The following is a 16,057-nucleotide window of genomic DNA, read 5'->3' as shown; positions in this document are numbered from 1 at the left end:
AACAAACAAAAAACTAGCACAGTGGTGGTTCAAGGGAGCTAACAGCAAATATTTCTCTTGCCATCCTATATTCTTGGAGAGAAAATACGAAGATGACCATACCTGGTATGAGCATATTGACATTTGATCTTTTTTTTTAAGTATATTTTATTGATTTTTTACAGAGAGGAAGGGAGAGGGAGAGTTAGAAACATCAATGAGAGAGAGACATTGATCAGCTGCCTCCTGCACACCCCCTGCTGGGGATGTGCCCACAACCAAGGTACATGCCCTTGACCGGAGTCGAACCTGGGACCCTTCAGTCTGCAGGCCGGCGCTCTATCCACTGAGCCAGACCAGTCAGGGTGACATTTGATCATTTTAAACATGAATGATAATGTCATGGGGGGAAAATGAAATAAGAATTTAATATCACCTCTCCCTCACCTTTGGAGGAAGAAGCCAAAGGTGCAGGGGAGAGGCAGGACTCCAGCAGCAGCAAAGCCCAGGAGCGTTATGAGGGGTGACAAGAGGAGATGCAGGCCCAGGAGGCAGAAAGGCAGATGCTGCTGTTCTGAGGCAAGGCATAGATGTTCTAAGGAAAGTGTGAGGACAGTTGGCTTGGTGATGGGTAGTGTAATTCCCTGTCCCCAAGAAACTTCGGTAAAGATCCCCATTCATCTTTCCAGTTTGGGAAATTGAAGTCATATAGCTTTTCTTCCTTGGAAAAGTCCTTAAAGACATGGTATGGTGGCCCAGTTATAGCTGGGTTACATGAGATTGACCACACAGAGGCAAAATTACCAACCAGGCAGAGACTGGGGGTCACACCCTCTGCTCCATTTGTGTCCAGGTAAGGGGTGGCTGATCCCCATGGTCCCTTTGTCTCTTAAGACAGTATCTATGCCCATCCTTACAATGTGCTGAGGCAGAAATAAAAGCAGGGTTGTAGAAGATGGGGCTTTCTTTGCCCTCCTCTGCTGTGTGCCCGGGCCTACTGGCTATGTTAGCAGGTCACTATCATCAAGGAAGGGACAGAGAGAGCTTGGGTGGGGGGTGTCAGGTAGGCCTAACCCAGTCTTCTCTGGGAGTTCTTGTGATAGCAGACATGGTAGCAGAGTGGGATCTCCAAGAGACCTGGATGTGAATCCTGCCTCTGGTGATGGCTGTTCACAGTTGTTACTAAAGCACCCTGTTCAGAGTCCGGTGCACAGTGGGACCTCACAGGAGATGAGGACTTCTGTATGGTGGTAGAACTTAAGTTGGTGAGAGGATGGGAAGGAAGGGGAGAGTGAGTGAGCATCTAAGAGCAAACGAGCAGCTCAAGGCTGAAGGGAGCTTGTCTGAGCCTCCCAGAGCTCCCCGGGTGCAAGGAGAATCCTGGAGCTGAGAGGATGGAGTTCACTCTTGCATTTCCCAACATGTCCAGGATCCCGAGTCTCCTGGAATCTCCTCTTTGGGTTTGGCATTGTTCTCTCCAGGCTACGTGGGTGTGTCAAATGCTCTTGGTCTGATAGTTTGGAGAATTCGTGTCCACCTTTGGCATCAGATGGAGAACACTGGATGTGGCCTCATGGCCCAAGAGAGTTTCTGGTCAAACTGGCATGGGCTGTGAAAGACTCAGGGGCTTCCGCGGGAAAGCAGTCCCCGGGGTCTCAGTTTCTAGGCACTGGTGCAAACAGGAAAGTGGGGAGACCAAAAGCGGTTTGTGAGAAAGCAAATTGCAATGGCAGCTTCCACAGATTCCCTCCTGCACCCTCGTGCTGCATCAGCCGGGCTGGAGACGCAGGGGTAGCTCATGCTGCTGTGGCTGTTGCTTGTTTGTTCTAGAAAGGATTTCGGCCTTGAATGGGAGGGTGAATTAAATGACAAACTCCCATGGCTCTTTCCAGTAAGAGGCCAGTAAATGATTCTTTACTCCCAAGGCAGGATCAAGTCTTACAGCTCTGGTGGATTGGTATACAGGACCTTGCTGGATACCCCACTCCCCTTTGGCAGAGAGAATCAAGGAGTGAATGAGACACTGATATATTTCTGGGAAATTCAGGGATTTCTAGAGGAAGAGACCGATCTCTGTATAGCTTAAGTATATCGCTTCCCTCCACCCCCAAGCCTTGTGAAGAATTGTAGTTTTTACACAGCTCCACAAATCAATCTGAGATTTGCTCTATGTTCAGAAATATTGTTCCCAATAACAACAACAAAACATGTTTTTAAAGGCAAGTCTTCGGCTGCGTTTAAAACACCAGCATGGTGAAGAATTTAAGGTGACTTCAGTGTGTCCTTCATAAGACTTCTTTATAAGTATGAAGGGAAATATGGACAGTATAGGCAATTCCAGATTCAGATAATATTCTGGATCTCCTAAAAAGTCATAGTAAATTTGAAGGCAAAGATAATCACATAGGTCTTCATATTGAGGGTTTCTTTTGTGTACACAGCCTGTACAGGTAAGCGCCCCAGATGTTTATTTACCAACAGGAGGAGGGGGAGAGACAGAGAGAGACTGACTCTGAATGGAGCCAATCCAAAGAGGAAACTGCAGGAACTCACCAGGGAGGCTTGCTGCTGGAGCCACCGGCAGAGAATGTGTTCTCTATTAGGGAACCCGCCCAGGCTTTAGCGATGGGGCGGTGGCGACCCCTGCTGGTCGACTTAAAAAACCTCTCCTGCGTCTTTCACAGGGAACACGTATGTGTGTTTTCTATTAGGCTTTCCAGAAACTCATAAATGGTTGTAAAACCCATTGTGCTAATAGAAAGAACGACATAAATGCTGACTGAAGCTATTAATGCTGGTTGTAGTTTATGTAGCAGACTGCATAAGACTGAAAACTGTGAGTTTTTTATGGTGACTTTATAACAGGTTATTTTTAAGTATCAGGCCATAGATTAGGTTAAGTGCTGATGTCCGAACATTTGGAATGAGCTGGTCAGGGGAGATTCTAACTTCCTCGGGCGGTGGGGGTCGGGGGGCCCTTCTGTCCCAGGGCTTAGGCCTAGAGACTTTTCTTCTCCACCCTTGCTTCCTCCAAACAATCAGGCTGACACGATTTAACCACATTTTGTCTTGCTTCATCCTCAAAGGCCCACATCTTTTATACAAGAGCTGTTAACAAATTTAAAAACAGCCACCCTGCCACCACAACTGTAAATTCAAATAATTACTGGTTTTAGTCATTCTGTGACTGTCCTAAATTTGCTGCCAGTTGCCCATTCTTTCATTTGTTAAACTGATATCTATGGAGAGCCTACTGTGGGCCAGGTGTGGCGCCCCTTGTCCATCCAGGATTGCTGAGTCCAATGGGGAAGCTGGGTTGTTGAGTATATTTAGGGAAACACACATGGTAGTTGTTTAGTTAGTATCTGTTGGTTTATGACCTGATTTGATCACAGTTTCCTAAATGATCTACCTACTCTTGCTTAAAAACTCAGCACCACATGCATTTTAAATAATGGATTCTATTCACTGTATGAAGAGCACAGCAGCCGGGCTGGGGTCCTGGCTCTGCCATGTACTGGCTTGGGCAGGCTGCTTAACCTCGCGTGCCTCAGCTTCCTCAGCTGCAAAGTGGACATCGTAACACGGCACGGCATGTAGGGTTACAGTCAGTCATGCCTGCAGAGGGCGTAGAATGGTGCCTGGCATGCCGTGAGTGGTTCTGATGTGCAATTCATGATGATGCTGGTGTATAAGAACCAAAGCATACAAAACTGCGAATAACTTCTTCAGATTGCAAGAAAACAGTCTGCTTGGTGAATACTACCCTTGGCTCAGCCTCCGCCCCGAGGAAGTCATCTAAGATGAATCTGCAGTCTTCTCTGCAGACTCAGTCCGTCCTTTCATTCTGACTTTGCTGCCATGACCACAGCCCCACCAGAGCGAGCCTTCTTCCTAACAGTGCGATGGGCAGCCTTAGAGGGAAGGCTCCACAGGGGCCGGGGGTGGCTGATACTTTTGTAGAATTCCCCAGATATGCCGCAATTTTACCCACCACCACCTTGCTTAGAGCAGTTCTCTAGCCGCCCTCACTTGCCCCCACGCAGATTATAGTCTGCGGAAAGGAGCTATTATTCACTGGGTGTTTTAGTTGCACAGCTTTGACTATGTGAGTCTTGCATCTTCCAAAGTTTGAAGTAAGAATGTAGCAGATTAACAGTGCAATTTTATGCTTCCCAAAATCTAGGTGGGGGATTGATACAGACTTGATCACCCCAAAGGAGAGTTTGAAAAAGTGTGAAAAAGTGTGTCTTCTTTGTTGTTGTTGGCATGGCTAGATCAGATATTTTCACCATAGTTTTTAAAAACCACCTTAAATTAAAAGTGAATTATATGCAAGAATTCATTCTTGCGCGGAAGAAGTGCCCCTGACCTTGAAGAGTCAGGTTAGGCCCTTCCAACACCTCTCAGGTAATGAGCAGGCAGGGTAGGGGCATCGTGAAGTGTTTGAGTTACGGTTCATTCATTCATTTAGCAAATGTCATGGAGCACCTGCTCTGAGCCGGATGCGGAGCCGGGCTCTCGGGACAGTAATGATGAAGATTCCCACATGGAGACTGCTGCCCAGAACCCTATTCCCGAGCCCCTCCTGGCCCAGCAGCAGCAGCAGAGTCACCTGGGAGCTCTCAGGTCCCACCCCACCCCAAGACTCTCTGCATCAGCGTCTGCATTGGAGTAAGACCCCCAGGGGACTCAAATGTCCCTCCAATGGGAAAACAGCCTGGACAACAAGACAAGCAAAACCAACTGTCACATGACAGGTAACCCCAAACACCTTCGTCTCTTTAGCTCCTGGGGCTGCTCAGGCTAAGCTCATGAGGGGCCGAGGTGGGTGGGGTGCCTTCCGAAAGGCAGCTTTAGAGCCCATTTTAAAAAAAGGCTAGGGGTTTTAGGGCCAAAGTTCTGCGTAGCAACTGTTTTCCCCCAACAAATTATCCTCTCTCAGCGGCTGGTCCCTTCAGAATACCAGACTGGACTTAACCCCTGGTGTCAATTCTTACGAGTATGTTTTACTGATATTTGGTTTGCAGCCACAGAGCATAACCGTCGAGGGAAGCCTGCTTTCCTGTGCCCGTCACTGGCCCCGGGTCTGCGGACGTTTCCACACTTCAGCTTCTCTCGTGTGAAACAGAGAGAACATTGCCATCCCGGGCCGGGGGGCGGGGGGGGAGTGATGGATTTGACAAGGAAAGTGGATAATTGTATGAAGTTTTGTTGGAAGGTTCACACACCACCGGGATTTCACATCTTGTCATTGTCAGCCCAGCTACCAAATATGGGGGAACCCATGCTACATGCCATTTACCCAGCGCCCTTCTCCACGGAGCGTCTACTAGAGGGGGGAAAGCTTTTTCCAAAGCGAGGTCGTGATCACAGATGAGGGGTCACGAGTGCAGCCCTCCTTATAAACCAGCTACAGTGATGCAATGTAGACGCCCCCACATACACCATCATGCTTCCAGGCGAAGCTGGGAGACCATGTCGTGCAACTTCACGCACATTTTTTTTTTTGAGATTAATGGATACATGACCCTGTGGATTTAAAGAGATATATAATGTGCATAGAAATTGCAGAACACCTATAAGCTCTTGGGGTGTGTGTGTGTGTGTGTGTGTGTGTGTGTGTGTGTGTGTGAGAGAGAGAGAGAGAGAGAGAGAGAGAGAAAGATACTGAGCTCCCCATGTAGACGGCACAAAGACAAGAGGTGTTGGTTGCACAGGATGAGGCAGCAGTCACCAGAGGTGAAAGAGCATTTAGCTCTTGTTCAAATTAGTACTTTAAAGTTCCCTTATTCCCCAGGCCTTGATATGAGGCCAGGCCAGGCCAGGAGAACTGCTTCTGGTCAGACTGTGGGAAATTCCCCCACATGGAATGGTGTTGGTGGTCTCAGCGCTCCTCCCACCGGGAGCCCACAGAGCTAACACGCTCCCTCCACTAATGAATGCGCCCACCCATGCAGGACCCTCTCCACTCCTCCCCGAGCTGCCCCCTTCCACCAGCCACGTGGCCACCAACCGCCTTCCTTATGATCGCCCAAGGATTCATTTCAGGAGCAACATTTGTTAAATTATAAATTGCCAGCATCTGCCTCAATAAGAAGCCAAATCCAAGACCCTCTGGAGGAATCCCATGGGCCATCCTGGGAGGTGCCAGTGGGAAGCAGCGCCCCTTCCCCTCCCTCTCGCTCTTGGCCTCAAGGCCCCTCCTCGCAGGAGGCGTGCATCCTGCAGGGCGGGTGCCAAACCTTGGAGGTGGGTCCCTCCCAGCCCAGCTTATTTGTTTTTCCTTGTAAGAATGCGAATCAAAGCAAAACTTCCACCCAACAAACAAACAAACAAAATACCCCGAGCTGGCTATTTGCACGCTGCATGCAGGGTGGCCAAGGAAGGCAGCCTGAAGGGTTCCTTTGTGACCAGAGGCGCTTTCTGAAAGGAGACGGCAATGGCTGCTTTATGAGGAAGTGGCAAGACCTCGTTATCCTCACCACCTACCAGGGTGGGCCAGGGACCACCGGGAGCGCCATGGTGATAACCCCCGCCTGAGCCCTTCTGCAGGGTTCCGTGGGCCTGAGTTGGGACCCAGCTGTCTTCCTCCAAAAGAAGGGGTCGGTGTTTCCGACAGAGCAGACACGGGGCCCCATTGCCACCTCGCTGACTTCTGCTTCTGAGCAGTGCAATTATGACTCCTGTTCCTACCACATTTTACAGAGCACGAGTCTGACTGTGAGGTGGGGGCCCTGCCCGGCCCCTTGGAGAGGCCGGGCCTGCAGACTGAGCCCACCCTGTAACATGGGGCTGAGGGCCGGGGGAGGAAGAGGAGAAGGAAATCGGCGCCCTGTGATTGAAGTGGCTTGGAATAATAAATACACACACTCTCTTTTAAACATGGCTCGCCACATCCTGGGGAATCTGGAAAAATGCTCCACCTTGCCTCCCCGACACCCTGCTCCCCCCTCACCCCCGACAGCAGTTTGCTTTCATGCCGCATGCAGAGAAAGCATAAGCCTTTGATAGACGGGGGGCTTGTTGGTTCTGGGCTAACAGCCCTCCCAGGTCCCTTTGAATCCTTTCAAACACTTTTCTATTTTAGGTCAAGGAAGTTCATAAAAGTCAAGATTGGAGGTGGTGGAAAAGGGAGAGGAAAAGGAGAATGACAAGATTGGGGGCAGCGTGTCATGGGTCAGCCAGCAACCTCTGGAGGATCCAATGGGGCCTGGTGGACAAGCCCAACCTTGGGTGTGGGGTACAGATGATGGAAGGTGACCTGCTCTCTGCTGGGACCCCCGACCAATGCTTAGGCAGAACTAAGTCTCTAGCAGACGCTTAAAAACCCACAGGCCTCCTCATGTGAAGCATGATTAGCTGTGTCTAGTACTGATTTCTCCACTGGCCAGAAGAGGGCAGCACATGCGCCTACATTACACTAAAAGCTGGGTTCCCTGTGAGGAGGACTCCTGAAACCAACAAGAGTTGTCCCAATAGCTATCACATGCTGGTGCCTACTGTGTGCCAGGGACTGTCCTTCGTACTTTTATGCATTCATTCATTTAATTCACGTGACAATGCCACAAGAAAGAGCCCTGTTATAATCTCCACATCGGAGATGAGGAGGTATAGTGATGAAGAGAACTTGCTAGTGTAGCCTGGGACTGCCTGACACAGAGCTCAGCAGATCACAGTCCGGGTGTCAAATCCATCCACTGCCTGTTTTTGCTCTGTCCTCAAGCTAAGTATGTTTTTTTTGTTTTTTTTTTTTTCACATTTTTGGATGGTTGGGAAAAGTCAAAAGAAGAAAACTATTTCCTGACACCTGAAAATGATGTGAGATTCAAATGTCAGGGTCCATAAATGAAGTTTTCTTGGAACAGCCACATTCATCGTTTACAGTTCCAGCAGCAGAGCCCAGCAGTTGTGACAGCCTGCAGGGTCTGCAAAGTCCAAAATATTTACCATCTGACCCTTTACAGAAAAAGTGCCCCCCCTGACCTAAGAGGTAAGTGCTACCTCCAGGCAGGAGACAGCAGCAGACCTGACACGTCACTGGGCATGGAGCTGGGACAGCCAGCCCAGAGGCAGGAAGCGATGCTGACCTTGACCCACCTTGACCCACTTTCTTTCCAACAAGGTGGCTCAAGGACACGCAGAAGGGAGGGTTTGACCTTTCACTGCAGAGCCTCTAGGAAGTGGTAGAATGTTCGACTGAGAAAGGGCTATGGGAATCAACTACTGTATTCCATCAAGACTAAGATGCACATTTTTTTTCACATTTGACACCTCTGAAAGCAAAACATTATAGTTTAAGTAAACAACAGTGTCTTACAATAGGTCACACCTTAGAGGAGGTAGGTCCAGCCTCCTTCGTACCCTCCCATGGAGGGGACACTCACTTCTTTAGTTGACAACAGATTTCATTATAAACTTCTTAGCATTGACCTGAAGTCTGTGAGCCTCCATTTTCTATACATCAAATGGGGATGGTCTTAGTTTAACATAGTTACTTCAACGGTCTTACAGATGTGATTCCGAGTGAGGGGTACATGCTGGAGAAAGCACTTTGACCACTAGTGTGGGAGGAGAGAGCAGGCTGCAGGGGCCTCGGTCTGTGGGGGTGGTTCCCCAGGCTGCCAGGTGGGAAGTAGGGGTGAGCTTGTGTGGACACAAACCACTGAGAATATGACAGGGAAAGAAAGATTGCAGTGCTATAGACAGATGCGTGTTCCATCTGCAGGGGCACCTTTCAGCAGAGAGAAACCAGGAGCAATTTGAATTGGGGCCTGAGTGGAGGAAGGAGACCAGGCTGGAAGGAGGAACCCTCGGCTGGTTTGGCTGTCCTTCCTTTCCCCTGAGCTCTGGGAGATGGTGCAGGAGCACCCTGCCTGATACTGTGATAACAACCACATGGAACCCTTCAATCGCATGTCCATCAAGAACGATTTCCATTAAGAATGATCATCCCCTACCCTGGCCGGTGTGGCTCAGTTGGTTGGGCATCATTCCGTGCACCTAAAGGTCGCCAGTTCGATTCCTTGTCAGGGCACATGCCAAGGTTGCAGGTTCCGGGTTCAGTCGGGGTGCGTACTGGAGGCAACAGCTTGATGTTTCTCTCTCACATCCATGTTTCTCTCTCTTTCCCTCTCTCTCTCGCTAAAAATCAATAAAAAACATTTTTAAAAGCCCTCCCCAGTTTGGCTCAGTGAATAGAGCATCAGCCTGTGGACTGAAGGGTCCTGGGTATGATTCTGGTCAAGGGCACGTACCTCAGTTGCAGGCTGGATCTCCAGCCCTGGTCAGAGCACGTGCGGGAGGCAACCAATTGATGCATCTCTCTCACATAGATATTTCTCTCTCTCTTTCTCGCCCCCTTTCACTCTCTCTAAAAATCAGTGGGAAAATATCCTTGGTTGAGGATCAACAACAACAACAACAACAAAAAAACAATTTGAGAAAATATAAAAAGAATGATTGTCCCATGGTGAGATGAGCTCACTGAGGTTACTCGAGTACCCCGAGAGTCTTCTTCAGGATATATGACTGTCAATTTTCTCAGAATAGACCCAGGGGGCATCCTGCTTGCTTCTGGCCCCCAGGGAGTGACGTTACTGACACACCTTAGGGAAAAGAAAACCTCGGTCCTTGCTTGGAAACTGCTTTGTGGCTAATGGTGACTCTTTAGTTCTGGCGGAGGATCTGGGGTGGGAGGTGGTGGGGATGTGATACACACCTCCTGCCCACAGTGGCATCCACATCTGGATTTGGACCGGGAGGGGTGGGAACAGAAGGCTCAGCCCGACCAGGTGCTTTTCCATTGGGGACACGTGTCCTGGATTTTCTGGGACCAGTACCAATTTCTAATAATTTGATTAGTTTTAATGAAGGCAATTGGTTAGAAATCTGATTTTCAGATTGGAAAATATAGCCACTACACTTATAACAAATGAAGGGCCAAGCCAGGGAGACAGCTCCATCTGAGTCTGGGACTTGCCCTCTAAGCTTAGCACTGCATCCAGCATGTCCTAGGCACCCAAGGAAGGTTTGTGGGAAGTTAGAAGGAGTTTACAAGGACTAATATTTCAGGAGGAGAAATATTTCAGGAGGGGTATGTTAAGAGATCACAGTGTCTTCCCTCAGTGGACAGGGGCACGTCTTTGCAAACGCTGCAAGGGGACCCGTCAGTCATAATACAATGAGACAGGCATAGGCAGGCTGCTCTGAATCTTGGAAATGACAAAGAGGAGCAGGAAAGGTGGTGACATGGGCCTCAGGCTGCAGGGAGGTCTCCCAGGTCCTCAAGAGAAGATGGGGAGAGCCCTAGCCGGTTTGGCTCAGTGGATGGAGACCCTGCAGACTGAAGGGTCCCAGGTTCGATTCCGGTCAAGGGCACATGCCCAGGTTGCAGGCTCGATCCCCAGTAGGGAGCATGCAGGAGGCAGCCAATCAATGATTCTTTCTCATCGTTGATGTTTCTCTCTCTTTCTCCCTCGCCCTTCCTCTCTGAAATCAATAAAAATATATTTTTTAAAAAAGGAGAGAAGAAACATGGCCTTCAGGTGTGGAGAAGGCACAGGTGAGGATCAGAGGGTGGGAGGGTGCCTACAGGGGCACCCTGGAGAGAAGTCACATCAGCTGGAAGCCAGTCGCCTGGCGTCTGCAGCCAATGGGAAGGGGAGTCACAGAGGGAAAAGCCAAAGAAAACGAAAATAACAGCTCCTCCCTGCCTGCGACTCAAGCCCCCAAATCAGGAATATGTGTTATTCTTCTGGGAGAGCCAACTGTAGCTGACCAGGGTCCCTGCTGCCTGCTGGCGGTGGCGGCCGCGAGTGTGGAGCCTGGGGCCCCTGGGAGCTGCTGTTACTGTTCGCTCACCCGGAGCTGAACCGTGGGACATGCGGCACATCCAGACACAAAGTCCTGTTTCCCCCAAACCAGGGGTGGTGGTGGGGGACCCCACATGAGAAGAAGGCGAGCCCATACAGCATCTTACTCAGTGTGGGGTCTGGAGACTGTCATGAGGAAGTCAGTGCTCCATTTAAATGGAGTGAAAAGCAAGTTTGAGAAGGGGGCGTGGAGGTGGAACCCGGTCACTGCGGAGTGAGGGGCCGGCTTTGGCAGTTACAGAGGAGGGCAGTGCAGCAACAGACACAAAACCGTGACCTCGCGGTCAGAGGCAGCAACACTGAGGTGTAACTGCCAGAGCCAAGCCACCTGGTCGCTTTGATATATACTTTGGAGAGGAGGAGAGTGCACCAAGAAACTGAGAAACAAAGTTAAACAAGCAGAAAGAGACTACATGGGTAGGAGATTTGGAAGTATTAGTTGGGGGAAAAGTCAGAGCCACACGCGTAGTTTTCGATGCCAATATTCATGTTTGTCTCATTTTTGTGAAAACAATAAAGTTAACATTTAGTGAGCATTTACTATGTGTCAGGTAGGGTGCTAAAGAATTTGCAAGCAGTGACTTGTAAAATGAATGAGTCTGCATTACAAACCTTGGATACGCTATCAATTGCCTTATGTGGCAGTTGAAGAAACTGAAGGGATTGTTAAGTCTATTTTCCCAATGCCCAAACAGGCTCAGAGAGAGTCAGTCCCTCGGGCAGAGTTGTACAGCTGGGAGTGGCCGGCCTGGAATTCAAGCCAGGCCAGCAATTGCCTGTTTATATGTTTCTGCCCCCATTCGTTCATCACAGGCAATAGACTTTGTTGCATTTGTCTTGGCATCTCTAGAATCTAGCACAGTGCCTGGCACACAAGAAATGCCCTACACATGGGCTCAGACTTGTAGCCACTCCATGCAATCTGTGTTTGTTGAATGAATAAAGGAATGGCTGAACCTACATTCTAACTGATGACTCTTGTGTGCTAGCTATGGGTGGCTGCCCCCAGTGGGGCCTGGGTTCCCATAGCTGAGGGCTTTGGAGGAACTGTGGAACAGCAGGGGTATTTTAATATATTTTTATTACTAATTTTAGAGAGAAATGGAGAGGGAGAGAGAGATAGTAACATCAATGATGAGAGAGAATCATAGATCGGCTGCCTCCTGCACACCTCACACTGGGAATCGAGCCCACAACCCAGGCATGTGCCCTGACCGGGAATCAAACCATGACTTCCTGGTTCATAGGTTGACACTCAACCACTGAGCCATGCCAGCCGGGCAGCAGGGGTATTTTAAATGGCGTTCCTGTGCCCACCCCGGGTATGGAGGGTGATCCACCCCGCAGACCACATCACAGTGCTGGGGTGAGAGGGCAGGAAAGGACCAGGACCACAACCAATGTATGAACAGGAGGCTGGGACATTAGGTGGGGAGGTGGTGGAAAGGGAGGGAGGGCTCTGCTCAGAGAAAAAAGCTGGGAACACAAAAGGAACAATCTGAAGAAAGGACGTTGGAGAGATAGATGCAGAGCTGAAGAGGCAGGGGGAGATGGAGGGTGGTGCAGGAGGGAGGTCATAGGAAGGCTGGGTCTAATGCTGATGCCAACGTGTGATCTGCGGAGGCTGCCCCCCACCTTCTACAGAGCTCCACAGAGCAGAGAGGGGGTGTGCACTGTCTTAGGGGACGGGAGACTGGGCTGTGTGCGGGGCCATAGTGCTGTTCTCTGCAGGAGGCTTGACCTCTAGCTTCTGAGCCTAAGAACCTTGGACCCATTGACCACAACCAGGGGGTATGGGGGTCAGGGAAGGGAGGGGAGTGGGTCAGCTATAGTTACAACTGTTACAACGAAGGACGAGCATGTGGTGACCTGTTAAAAGGCAGAAGAGAACAGCGCCAGGGACTCTGATCTGGGGCTACGCTGGGAAAGCAAAAATGCAGGCGGTTGGCAATGTGCAAATGAGCCAGGGGGAGAGGAGTCACAAGGGCAAAACCCTCAGGAGAAAAACAGGGCGAAACAGAAGAAGAGGAAACAATGAAAGTTGGACAGTGTGGAGTTTATAAGAAATGGATACTCGATGCTCGGTGGAAACTGTAGCTCTGGCTTTGGGGATGGGAGAACTGTTAAGTACGGATAGTATGTAAATACTGTTTATAACTTGGAAAATCTGGAAGGCTCCGATGAGCTGAACTTTCTGAGGGTGCTCTGACAAGTATGAAGGAAGATGTTTGTGGCTGAGAGGAGAGGGCGCTGGATGTGGGATCTGAAAACGAGGGTCCGGAGCCAGCTCTGTGGGTTTGAGGGGAGGCAGGGACAGGCCCCGGCCCTCTCGTTTGCCTTGCGTCCTCAGCCGGAAGTGGCAGTATCGGCCCTTTCACATGATGGTGTGAGGGCTGCCTCAGTCTCCCAGGATGACAACAACGGAGTACCACACGCTGGGTGTCTTACAACAGGAATCTATTCCCTCAGTTTTAGAGGCCAGAAGTCCAAAATCAGGCTCTGGAGGGGAAGCCTTTCTGCCTCTTTCAGCCTCTGGTGGCCCCAAGAGGTCCGCAGCTTGTGCCTGCTGCCCTCCCATCTCTGCTGTCTTCACGTGGCCTTCTCCCCTGGGTCTGTGTGCCCTCTCCTCTTTTCATAAGGACACCAGTCATTGGACTTAGGGGCCACACTCCATCCAGGGCGATCTCATCTGGAGACGCTTTACTAATTAAATCTGCAAAGACCCTTTTTCCAACCAAATAAGGCCACACTCTGAGGTCCTGGGTGGACACGAATTTGTAGGGGACACTACTCACCCCACCACAGGGTCCAAATGCAACAAGGGCACTGAATATGTTCAAAATATTTTCCACACCCTTCTTCTTCTGGTCCCTAAAAGAATACTCTCCTTCTAGTGCCTCCTCATGCACCTCGAATGGCTGCCATTGCCCCTCCATAAGTCCAGTCTCCCAGGCAGGCACTGCAGGCTCTGACCACTTTTCCTGGTTCTGCTGCTGGTGTTTTCCCACCCTCCCCACAGCATCCACCCAATGTTTCCAGACAACTGACTCCCTTTCAACCTTTATGACCCAGGGGAAACTTTTTCAAGAAGCTTTCTCAAAGGTCCTGTAGGAAAATTCCTCCTGCTCTGACCACCTTTGGCAGATATTGTTTCTCCAGGACAGTTAATCAGCTCTTCAGACCCCCTTGGAATAAGTCATCATTTACCTGTCTTGTCATTTGGCATTTTGGGAAGTTAAGCCTTTTCTTCTGCATCGACCAGGCCTCAGAGGATAGGAGAGTCTTTTTCTAGTTCTTTTTCTGGAATCTAGTTCTGTGCCTGGCACAATCCAGGTAGGTCCTCAGTAACTTACTGAATTATTTACTTCTTGCTGCACCAACTCTGCACCTGCCAAAATTTCTTCTTCAGCCAGGAGTGACTGCCTTTCCTGGTCACCTGGGTCCAAAGCAGTGATTTCAACCTTTCTCGCCTCCTGGCACATAAACTCATTAGTAAAATTCTGTGGCACACCAAAACGTATATTGTATTTTTTTGCCAATCTGACAAAAAAACCCAAAACAAACAGGTATACTTTTAATTCATTCCCACCGGATGGCTATTGCTGTGTTGGCTGTTGTCATTTTTTTTTATTTTTTATTTGACAACCTAAGGGAAAAGAGGTCTATGTCCCTGACTTAGTCAGGAATTGCATGTTTTAAAAGTTCTTGCGGCACACGGGTCAGAAATCGCTGGTCTAAAGCAATGCCTTTTCCCTGAGCTCCTGGAGGTCTGTCATATGCCCCCTTGTTTTGGTCCACTATGTGTTTGTCTGATGGCCATTCATTCACAGACACTCATGAAGCACTCACTCTGGCTCTGTGCTGGGCTCCACCCAGGCGCCAGCCTATCAGGCGATCTCATTCATTCTCCCACTCAGAGGGCAAGCAGATGTTCTCCTCCTTGCTTCTTTCCTTCTCTAGGGCCTACGTTCTAGGTGTCCTACACGCTCAGTTTGACTGTTCTATTCCAATTGCATCAGTTCATTCTGAAAGGACAATGCCGAAGGAGGGACTGGATGTGTTGTGAGCCTCAGTGAGGTGCTCGAGGCCCTCTGAGAAGCCGCAACAGGGGACTAAGTCCCGAGCTCCGCAGGCCACTGGAGGAAGAGCGGGCTCTGAGAAGTGGTCCCCCCGCCCCCTCCACCCCTGCTTTCAGCCTTCCCCACCGTGGTGACTGCGCTGTCCCACCAGGGCCTCTGACAGCCTCCTGAGAAGTCTTCCAGGAACCAGAGGAAGCTGTTGTTCCAACAGTACTTCCTGAGAGCACAGGCAGGGTTGTGAATTTGGGACAAATGGACCATAGTATACGGAGGCGGACCCTCCTGTGCACTAAGGCTGACTCGGCACACACAATGCATCCCTCCCCCCAGTCCAGCAGTAAGGCCCGTGGCCTTTCCGCCCGCCCGCACTAGCCAGAAAGCAGGATCGACAACACCTGCCCTGTGAGGGGGTGGGGCGGGGGCACGAACAGCAAGCAGCATTGCTCCCCGGTGCCTCTCTGACCTGAGTATCTGAGATGCCCTGGGCATGGACAGTGCGGCCAGGGGGTCTTGGTGGCAGGGAGTCACTCACCAGCGTTGTTCTGCTGCTTGGTGTTTTTGATGTAGGCAGAGAACTTGGAGAAGATGTCAATGCCTGCTGTGTTGGATTCCCGGTGCTTCGCAGCCAGTCTGGGGTACCTGCAATGAAAGTTGCGGGGTTCTGGGGTCAGTGAGAACCTGGAGTTCCTTTAGGGGAGAATCTGTTCCCGTCCAAGCAGCACTCCTGTCTCTAGCTGGATCTACAAACCCTTTGGGGTGTTACTCCCACCCTTTAGGAAGGGCGGGCATCTCAGCCCTCGTTCACCAGTGGAGGACACAGAGGCCGGTGAGCTGCCTGCAGGGACAGTCTGGAGACAGGAACCAGAACACCATTCAGAGGGCCCAAGAGGTGCCGAATTCCTGGACCACCAACAACAATACACCAATTAAAGGCCCAAATCAAAAATCTGCTCAAACTTGGCTCTGGCAAGGTCCCTGACAGTTCCCCAAAGCACATTAAAATCACTACCCACTGCCAGGCCCCTCATTATATCCTGGAGCGAATTCTGGGAGTAAGCAGATGCCACTGAGGCCTCAAAACCACTTCCCGAAAGGGTTTGGTCCTCTTCTGAAACATCCTCTGCA

General features: G+C 50.2%; 1 protein-coding gene across 4 annotated transcripts in view; it reads right to left on the bottom strand.

Moving 5' to 3' along the window:
- CLIC5 (chloride intracellular channel 5) overlaps nucleotides 1-16,057 on the bottom strand; it is a gene marked incomplete at its 5' end in the record, with an annotated part of 161,330 nt that overhangs the window by 24,220 nt on the left and 121,053 nt on the right. For all 4 annotated transcript variants that reach the window (XM_080664731.1, XM_080664734.1, XM_080664732.1 and 1 more), the window contains one exon: nucleotides 15,465-15,571. In XM_080664731.1, the coding sequence (XP_080520857.1) occupies nucleotides 15,465-15,571 (107 nt within the window). The remainder of the gene's footprint in view (nucleotides 1-15,464; nucleotides 15,572-16,057) is intronic.

This window comes from Plecotus auritus, assembly GCF_963455305.1.
Source record: "Plecotus auritus genome assembly, chromosome: 4".
Taxonomy (NCBI): Eukaryota; Metazoa; Chordata; class Mammalia; order Chiroptera; family Vespertilionidae; genus Plecotus; species Plecotus auritus.
Note: the sequence above shows the minus strand (reverse complement) of the source record. Positions and strands in the feature narration are given on the sequence as shown.